Below are 10,504 nucleotides of genomic sequence, written 5' to 3' on the forward strand. Positions count from 1 at the left end.
GCAAATTCTCAGCTAAATGAGAAATAGAAGCATATATGCATAAGTATAGTCAGAGTGTACAGTCTAAACCTTGTTCCAGCATCCTCCCTTAAACCTACAAGTAGAGGAGAGACCAGCCACTCCTCCCAGGTTACCTGTGTGGAGCAATCCTGGCATTGTTCCAAGGTGCTTTGAGAAGTGTATATAAAGATCACCACAGAACTGTCCAGCCTTGTTCCATACCAACCCTCATCTCTGCTGTCTCAGCTACTTAGAAGATGGGGACCTCCAATAGGATCCCGCTGTGGATCCTTCTAGTCATCTTGGCCCCACTACATGGTAGGTATTCTCACCCATGCTACTATAGCATGCTCATGGAGAAATCCGACATAAATCAGTGGATATTTTATTTTTGTAAATGTTTTTTTTTTTTAATTGCAAGCTTTTGTGCAAAAAAATATTACTAAAACTCTAAAATAGTTACACTGGAAAGTAGTGCCTGCTATATGTGACATTTTTTGGTCCAGTGTACTTATAGAATTTAACCAATGTCCCTAAAAAGGCAAAGGCTATTTCCAAAATAAAACAAAAAAAATAATTGTCCTTTGCTATATTGTTAACAAATATATAACTTACAATAACTTGATTAATGGTAATTGACCACTCAGTTGTCAGACAATGATGGCTAAATTAAGAGTGAATTTAAGTATTTCTTTGATATTGTGTACCATTAAAATATCATGATTCTAAAATATAATCAAATGCAAAACTATCTATGTATTAGAATGCATTTGTGTAGACTTTTTAACTTTAGATGTTAATTCTGACATTGCTAATGAATATACCTTTTTTTAGTGAATTACATAGAAGTATTGGTTATACATTCTTGTAATAGTTGTGTTACAGCATTTGTAATGGTAAAGGAAGGATGTTAACACTTCAACATAACTGTATCTGGATCAATGCATGTGCTTATAAATCTGTGTCATAACACCTTGAGGAATGTATTTACCTTTGTGCATTGCTCTGTGTATTAACTGGTATAAGAATAGGCTTACTGGTGTAGTGTAGACAAGTATGTAAAAAGGATTTGTAATACAGTCATAGCAATAAATGTATTCATACTAATGAACAAAACAATACAGTACAATGAAGTATGCATTTAAAAATATTTAAGATGCAGTGAATAACTTTTAACAGTCCTTATAAAGATTTTACTAAAATGCGCAAAGTTAATGTACTGATTTGTTTGCTATAAAGTACACGGTGGAAAGTCTTTGAAGCAGAAAAGTAAATTTACATACATATTGCTTGTTAGGTATTTGTTGCTGCCCAGATATGAGTACACATTATACACACAGTGAAGAACAAAAGCAGAATACAATCTGTCACAGGACAATAAAACGATACTGCATCTCAATATTCTTACAGTCTAAGGGGAATATGGAAATCAACTATTTTAATAAGAGAGACACCCAATAGACTGTTAAACGGAATTTGTCAATGCTTGCATGCCAGTTTCCTTTTCTTTTATATTTATGGGATTATTCAGAAATGTGTGCATGCAGAGCAAAGAACCCGAAATTATCTTTACTTATCTAACAACAATAAACTAAAATCTGGCTCAGTGCTGTGGATTTCCTGTTATCGCAAGTGTTCATTGTACTGCCATATTGGGTCTAGTCCAGTAATATTTTAGATATGTTAGGTAGCTTCTCCCATCTCTTGAAACTGTAGTGGCAAGATCCCCATGCCATAGTCCTTGGTTCTCTTCCCACACAGCATAGAGTTTTAGGTGCTCCCACCCACCTTTGGGCCTTTAAATGCCATCTGTTGCATATTTATAGAGTACAATTTTAAAAATACAGCAGGAAGACCAGACCCCCCCCCCTCCCTGTATTGTCAATGTCACATGCACAGATCTGGAAATAAGCAGAGATCTTAACAATTAGTTCCTGATAGCAATGTTAATCTACTGCATGACTGAAGTTTTAAGCATCCAAAAACCGAAATATCGTTTTTGGGTAAAGTGATCCTTTAAACACGTCAGTGCTGGCCATTAGCATCAACCTAGGTGGGGAGCTAGTAAACACTAACCTGATTATTTAACTGATATTATTAACTGAACTGTTGGAACAGTTGAAATTCTTAAAGAAAAGTTATACTTTTGAATAATTATCCTTTAAGTTAAAAATCGTCTTACCCAAGCATCCCCCAAAGCCTTATACCCAACTGTTCCTGCCGGATTCATGCTGTGTGACCCACAGGAATTTGCACAGCTGCCGCTGTAACCTCTCCCACCTGGCTCCCCATTTCATATATATATATGTGCAGGAAATCCTTTTCACTCCTATGGAGATGCCATCTATTATATGTCCCAAGACAAATCCATCTACATAGAAAAGAAAAGGATTTTTCTGGGTATGCCCAGATATGCACCTAAATGGGTCGGGAGAGTATGCAGTGGCAGTTGTGCAGCTTCTTATGGGTCTGGATCTGGTAGAAGTGTGGATAAGTGAGTGTCAGACTTAGGAATGATGCTAGGCAGAGGGTTAGCTTAAAGGATAATTATACACAAGCAAGATTAGACTTGAACAGTAATAGTGATTGTACAGCTTTTCTTGTGTCCTCGGTATCTGAACTGTTATCTGCTCCTCAAGTATAGGCTAGTAATCTGTAGATAAAGTTGTATACGAAAGTCTGAAATCAATTATTTATACTTTTAAACATGTCTTGTAACTTTAGCTTTATAAATCCCTTGGTGCTCTGAAACTCTAAGGAAAACGTTTGTTCAGATACTGTTTACTGCAGTTTTTGTAATTTCCGCCTTTATGGGTTTTTTTTTTTACCTCTTATGCGTTTATTCTTTTACTTATTATTCTGCAGCTCAAATGCAGTATGGCGATTATGTCGGAGAAGACACTGAAACAGAGACTTATGACTACAATGTTGATGAGACTGTACAACAACAGCAACAACAACAGCAAACTGGTAAGTCTGGATTGTCTATAGTAATAATATATTATGTAAATACAAGAAAATGCCTATTTAGGTACATAAGTAGAACTCTCCCTGATTATCCTAGATATATTACTGAGATGATACATGGGTACACACAATAAACCTATAGCAAATAAATGGTAAACCCTAATATTCTGTTTATGAATAAACTGCTTAATGGTTCCAGTCTATAGTAATTGCTGATACCATATGCCACACTAATCAAACATTGTTGACAAAAGACAACAATCTGAGGCTTGAATTAAAGCTTTTCTTTAATATACCATATATAAGACCTGAAAAGTATACATTCTTTTGAAATGTTATATTGTTAATAAATATCAATTTATAACTTATGTGTGTGACTGTGTGTAGCAAAGCCTTATCATTTTATTATGCTGGTTCTTGTTTTTGTTTGTTAAATACAATGTGGTCCTTCACAGTCTCTTTAAAATATCAGCAAAACTAATTTTCAGCACTACAGATTAAAGTGACACTAAGCTCAGGACTACTTAAATCTTAAAAATGCATTCAAGTACCCTAACGATTGACAAAAATGTATCTTATTTGTGCATCACTCGGCAGTAGATCCTCAAATCATCTCTGAATTTGAGTGTACACTATCCTTCCTTCTGAAGGGGGACTACTTTAGTTCCCCATGGTTCCTGTGTGTTATAGAGTAGCCACCGCTCCAAGCTCGCTCCCATGATAGACTACAATCTCATATTTAGTTAGATAATTTGTATTGAAGTTATGGTCTATCACAGGAGTGAGGGGAATCATGGGGAACAAAAGTAGCCACCCTCCAGAAGGAAGGTGTGAAGTGTCAGCACCAATTCTGAGATGATTTAAGGGTCTACGGCTGACCAGTGCACAAATAAGCTAAATGTTTGTTCATAATAAGGGTCTTGAATGCATTTTTAAGATTTAACTGCTGAGCTTAGTGTCACTTTAACTGCCCTTCATACTATGTGGCAACTGACAATACAGGCAAGTATTCTATAGCCATGCCGCTAGAAAAGGAGTAATGTAAAATCTAAAGAGGTAGAAGTTTTCTATTACTATACTGTAATTATTGTGTACCTTCTATAAACATATTTTATCATTTTTAGTTTTAATAACAGGACCACCAAGGATATCAGTGATCCAAGTGGCTACTAACCTTCCAGTGAAGGGTAAGTAATGAGGATTCTAATGTAATTGAATGTTGACCGTGTAAACCGTGCAGACAATAATACTTTAAAAAGCGTAATTAAAAATAAAATGTTACAATACACATGAATTTAAGGTGTTTCAAATGAGACAATGTATTTACTTCCAATAAATGTATCCAGGTACAGGTAGATGATGTTACTTTACAGTTGTTTCAGTAGTGGAAATGAAAGCAAATGTATACCTTGCTATTTAGTGAATGACAGTTCATTTTTACAAACATCTCAGATGTAAGATAGTCAGCTCACACAGCCAATCAATTCTAAAATGTAATGGAAAACGTATACATTTAGTATCCAGTAGCAAGACTGTACAGAAAGACTCCGATATTTATCTTCAGTGACTACCCAAGTGTTTCTATGCAGTGTTGATTTAAAAATCGTTCTTATATTTTCCCATACATTTTTCCAGCTTTTAATGTGGCTCACAACAACAGAGTATGCAGCACCTGGGGTAACTTCCACTTCAAAAACTTTGATGGGGATATCTTTTACTTCCCGGGTACCTGCAATTATGTTTTTGCTTCCCACTGCAAGAGCACCTATGAGGAATTCAACATCCAGATGCGGCGGACTATTGTGAATAATGTTCCTTCCGTTGAAAAGATCAGCATGAAACTTGATGGGCTTATAGTGGAATTAGACCGCAACATCGTTATAGTGAATGGCAATACGTAAGTGACTAAGCACAGGGGTCTAACTATGGCCATAGCAGACATTACTACTACAATGAGGACCTGAACTATCAGTCTGAATTTTAGTTGTAATAGTAATTGGCTAATAGGTGTGAATAAAAAGAATGGATATTTTGTTGCCACCTTTTTTGCAAATGCTACAAAAACAATTCCGATTTTGTGCCACAAGAAGAATTTACTTACTATATTACTATTGCTAGCTTTGAATAAATATATAACCTTACCAACATACCTAGGCTTATGTGATAGCTCAACTATGTTATCATTATACCATCCTTTTATCAAGTCTACATTTTACTATAAAATCCCAAAAGTCTTCTGCCTGGGGGGGAAAAAAAACAATAGCAGGCATAGGTATTAATAAAGTATTTGAAAATTAAAACTGATGTTTAAATACATATGTGCTTTTTTTACTGGCCAGACTCCAACATTTCTGATTATAATATCACCCTATTTTTACTGAATCTTTCAGCTGATTATAAGACAAGGTGGATAGCCTATGCATTTCTATTCATAATAGATGTATACATCTCCTTACAAAATAATAGAGAATTTTCTTAAAGTTAATAGGTACTGTAACAAGGACACTTGACTGTAGACAGGAGGTGCAAGTTTTTGCAGTTTTATTAAGGGCAAACACCAAACATCTCATTCTACCCCCACCCCCTCCGGTTGCATACAACTGTTTTTAGCAGAAACATAAAGGACAGTCTTTAGTTTTGCTCTGTAGCTTTCCACAACTCCAAGAAACTCACACTGCTCACCCCTCGTGAGCCCTCACTCTGCTCTCTCAGCAGCGTGTTCCACAGGTCCTAGTGTCACCGACCTTCCCGACCTCTCCCAGCCTTCCCTGGCTGTTCCACGTGTCCAGCACACACCTGAGTCTTCTGTGGCTCTGTGTCTCCTGCACCCACACAACTCTCCAACACAACTCTGGTCCAGACTCCTAATAAGGATGCTCTCAGCCACTTGATCAGCCCAAGCTGGTCATTGGTAACACCTGGCCCCAGGACTGGAGATCTCATCCCACCCAGAGCTCTAAGAGATCTCCAGATCCCAGCTACATTCAGGAAAACCTGGAAGGACCTGAAAAGCCAGGCTCTTCATTATAACATTGTTTACATTCTGGACCCTCTTAGCCCCTTTGACTGAGAGTCCTGGGTGCCAATGTTGCCATACTACACCGCGGCATTGCCATGCACTGCCACAGTACATACTAATAATTCTTCTCCATAGTTCAGCAAAACCACTTCCAGCCACAGTACGTCTAAACTTAAAGTGGATATCAAGCCAAAAACCTTTTTTCTATTAGATAGAATGAGAAAATATTAGGACCTTTGTCTGGTTTTTACTGCTATCTGGAGTTCCATTAGAGAAAATTCCCCTCGCTTTCTGTCCTGCTCACAGTAGTTTCATCAGACAGGAATTGAAGAAATATCTGCAACAAAGACCAAAATGAAAACAAATCTGACAGGTCTTCTGCTCTACAAAATATCTTTTTTTATTTACGTTTTGTTGCTATTAGAAAGTTCACCTCACCTTTTCTCTCTTTCTGTCTTGTAAAATGTTGTCAGGACAGGAAATGAGGGTAAAACTCTTAAAGGAAGCCATGGATATGAATAAAAAACCTGAAAGGGGTTTTAATCCTTTCCCTCTCTATCCAAAGCTAATAAAAATAACATCAACTGTAGGACTCAGTTTCCATTTCCAAAACCTGAAAATGACAGGGAGGTGAATGATTATAAGATCTGAAGATCTTTTCTGATGAGGCATGCAAACTATTGTAAACTATTAAGTGCTGATTTAAAAGTAAAATTTCATTGACTAATCTTCTTTTCAACATATCAATATTTCCTTAGAGTCCAGCTGCCCTTCAGTGGTTCTGGAGTTCAGATAGAGAAACATGGTGTATACCTTACAGTGACCTCCAAACTTGGCCTGGTCTTCATGTGGAACGATGATGACAGCCTCTTGGTAAGAGAACAGAAAAAGTTTCTAATGTATTTATTCCTAGTGATTGCATGTTTCTTCTATAATTCTCTTTGATTTAACTTTCTGCAGCTGGAACTGGAATCTAAGTTTGCCAACACAACCTGCGGATTGTGTGGAGATTTCAATGGCATTTCCATCCACAATGAGTTTGTTGCCAATGGTAGGTTTAATTAATCCAAGTGTAATAGACAAATTATAGGAATATAAAAATGTACATGAAATATATTACGCTATGGTACAGTTTCAAAGGATACTATGTATATGTAGATGGGTATAAATCCATTGACGCAACCCTGCTGCTATACTGAAGATCTTTATGGATGTCCTACCTGTAAACAAAGAGTGTACATACTTACTTTTTCTGCCACCCACATCACCAAACTCTTTTCTGATCAGTAGAAATGATTCCCCAAAGTTCACTGGGAAACCAATTCTTCTGGGAGTGTTAATCTCCTAAATCCCTGCAGCCCTCACTGGTTCCTTTTGCCAACCTCAAAATCATTACAGGACACAGTAGTAATGTAGGTAAGAAAGAGGAACCAGTAAGAGCTGTTGATGACCCAGGACACTGACACCTTTAGAAGTGTTGGTTTCCTAATGGACTTTGGAAGGCAATTTCTACTGAATGGAACCGAGTTCAACAGCACAGGGGGCAGAAAAGGTAAGTATTTGTAGTCTTCCTTTACCATTTGCCCTCTCTGAAGACATGTAGCATAGCCACAGGATCACTTTAAATAAACCTGTATCTACCACATTAGAACCTAATATATCATCTTAAAGACAAAAATGGAAAACCACCTGAACATATTACTGGAAACACATGCTATTTTTCAGGCATTCAGATGACGGCAGCTCAGTTTGGAAACCTGCAGAAGTTGGATGGACCCACAGAACTGTGTCATGATGTGCCACCCACTCCCAAAAGCAACTGCACTGACTATGTAAGTCAGATGTGTCCCAGCAATTTGTAATGGTGTTTGTTGGCCATCATCTATCATACAGCTGTCCTTATGATTAAATGTGTGTTTTCCAGGAGAAAATTTGTGAATCGGCCCTCCTTAGTTCAACCTTCCAAAGTTGCCATCCCTTGGTGGCTGCAGAGCAATATATTGAAGCTTGTGTGCAAGATCTGTGCCGATGTGAAGGCAAAAATATAAGCCTTTGCCTGTGTAATACCTTTGCTGAATACTCAAGGCAGTGTGCCCATGCTGGAGGACACCCAGAGAATTGGAGAACAAACGATAAATGCCGTATGTATCTTAATTTATCCTTTACATTATTCAGTAAAAAAGTTAAATTACTGACTGGTCATAAAAATAAAGTACATAAACCCTTAATGTATAATTTTCATTTATTTTTTCACAGCCAAAACTTGTCCTTACAACATGGTATATCAGGAATGTGGATCCCCTTGTGCTGACACTTGTAGCAACCCAGAAAGGGCAGTTCTTTGTGAGAACCACTGCATGGAAGGCTGCTTCTGTCCTCCAGGTATGTTATTTATAATTACTTAACATGATGACCATTGGAGTACAAAAAGGTTAGAATATTCTACTGTGCATGAACATAAACCATATTATTATCTCTTACAGGAACTGTATTTGATGACATTAACTACTCAGGCTGTGTTCCTCTTAAAACATGCTCCTGTACTTTCAATAGTAATGCCTATGCTGCCGGAACATCTTATGCAACACCTTGCAGTGCTTGGTAAGTTTACTTGTTCTACCCTTTAAATGTGCTCTTAAAGAGGGCCTGTACCTTGCCAATTCTGTGCAAAGTAAAAAGCTTTCTAGGAGGTACTATGAGCAGTTAATTTAATATTATCCAGTGCTCCCTCACCAACTAGGTGCATTGTTATGCCACAAAAAAACCGTACTTCCAGGTATAGGGGAATATGTGACTCTCCCTCATAGCCTCCAACAATTCAGCCTTTACCCAGTCTCAGTACTGCCATGTGAAGCAATTCTTAGAAAGTTGAAATTTGCACAGGACTTTAGGGGACCGTGGCTTCATATCAGGAGGGCAGCAAAGTAAATAAAAGTACTGGTCGATTATAGCTCCTTCAGGAAAACAAGCCTTTCACTTTTCCTTGTGTAGGCAAAATACAGGTTCACTGAAATTCAGGTATTGCTTTTATTCACATGACCAATGTTGGTACTGTCTTAGTTCTCGAACAAATAAGAGAAGTTAATAGTTTAAAAGGATTAAAATAAAAATACAATAAAAAATGAAAATTAACTTTGATAGGATACTGTATGAAAAGATAATTCTTTATATTAGAAGGCCTAAACAGGGACTTTGTCACCCTAGGCAGCTCACAATGGTTTTAAGATCTTAAAATACATTTAGCTGTTTCCATGGAACTCCATTGCACATTCCAGAATATTGTATGTATGACATTTACACTGAATTGTATTAGTAAACATCTTTTCGTATACTAAGTGCAAAGCCAACACTTTAACCAAAGCACCTGCATCATACAAATGGTTAAACACTTCTCTGAAATTCCATGTACAGTAGATAGACTGAAGGGCCTTACAACCCCTTATGCTGCTACAATGTGCAACCCTTTCCCTTGCCTGAATAGCATATTAACAGACCATGTAACTAACTCCTTAAGTATGTGCCTTACCAGACACTGAATCTTTACCACTAGTCCAAGAAACTTTGGCCTGCAGAAGCCCTCTCACCAACTGGGTGGTGCATAGAATGATTACACAGCCAATCACAATATAAACCTGGGCCCTATTTATTGGTAACAACACCCTACATTCAAACATTGGGTGTGCAAACTCCCCTCTTTGGTTAATAGGTGATATTGCATAAAGGGTTTGTAACATAATACCACCACCCTGATAGGCTTTGTTCTGATTTTGGCTCTAATCTTTTTTGAATATTGACTTTGGCCTTGAGAGATAAGAACTGGTTCTTAGAGATAATCTGCCTTGCTGTGCCACTCTATTTTGGATATAGGCCACCTTTAACCATCAAAGGTGTAATTTAGCAGGTGGATTATGGGGTACTCTGGGAAAAGAGAGGTACCATTTCATTTCCAGGATATATATACACACTTTTTATATACACTTGGAGCAATGTTCTGCAAAGTGAGTGCATACATATATGTGGAGTATTCACTGCCTATTACATTTTTACAGCAAAATAAAGGAAACTTTTTCACCGTTCAATACTTGAATACTTTATACATATTTCTGTAAAACAGACATAATGGCTGTTTATCTAAGTTTAGGAACTGTTCAGGAATTGTATGTTTCCAGAGGATTTAGGTAATGTAATTTACCTTCAGGCTGATTGCCTATATGCTCTAAGGACATGTGAATGATGAAACACATTACAATGATAGTAATAAAAGTAATACAAATAAGAAAAAATTGGAAGTGTCAGTGTTTGCTTGTTCTGCCTACTGGTTCAAATTAATCTCTGTTGCTAACACCAGTGAGAATGCAATATAGGCATTTGTAGGACCGTATTTAAGCTATAGATTTCTTGAGAGTAGGTTGATCACTTTACAGTTACAATATTAAAATACAATCAAGGAAAGTGTTTGTCAATAGTAGATCTGAATAGATTAGAAAAAAATAAACAAATTATATATATATCTATATA

At 37.0% G+C, this 10,504-nt stretch overlaps 1 protein-coding gene across 1 annotated transcript in view; it reads left to right on the plus strand.

Annotated features, from left to right (window-relative positions):
• Positions 1 to 2,412: 2,412 nt before the first annotated feature.
• The window catches only part of LOC108793936 (mucin-5AC-like), a 117,504-nt gene continuing 109,412 nt past the window's right edge, over positions 2,413 to 10,504 (plus strand). The window contains exons 1-9 of the mRNA XM_018564897.1: positions 2,413 to 2,494; positions 2,866 to 2,970; positions 4,603 to 4,864; positions 6,745 to 6,859; positions 6,947 to 7,037; positions 7,712 to 7,818; positions 7,911 to 8,127; positions 8,243 to 8,368; positions 8,470 to 8,587. Coding sequence (XP_018420399.1) covers positions 2,413 to 2,494; positions 2,866 to 2,970; positions 4,603 to 4,864; positions 6,745 to 6,859; positions 6,947 to 7,037; positions 7,712 to 7,818; positions 7,911 to 8,127; positions 8,243 to 8,368; positions 8,470 to 8,587 — 1,223 coding nt within the window. The remainder of the gene's footprint in view (positions 2,495 to 2,865; positions 2,971 to 4,602; positions 4,865 to 6,744; positions 6,860 to 6,946; positions 7,038 to 7,711; positions 7,819 to 7,910; positions 8,128 to 8,242; positions 8,369 to 8,469; positions 8,588 to 10,504) is intronic.

This window comes from Nanorana parkeri, unplaced genomic scaffold (genome assembly GCF_000935625.1).
Source record: "Nanorana parkeri isolate BGI_ZX_2015 unplaced genomic scaffold, ASM93562v1 scaffold792, whole genome shotgun sequence".
Lineage (NCBI taxonomy): Eukaryota > Metazoa > Chordata > Amphibia > Anura > Dicroglossidae > Nanorana > Nanorana parkeri.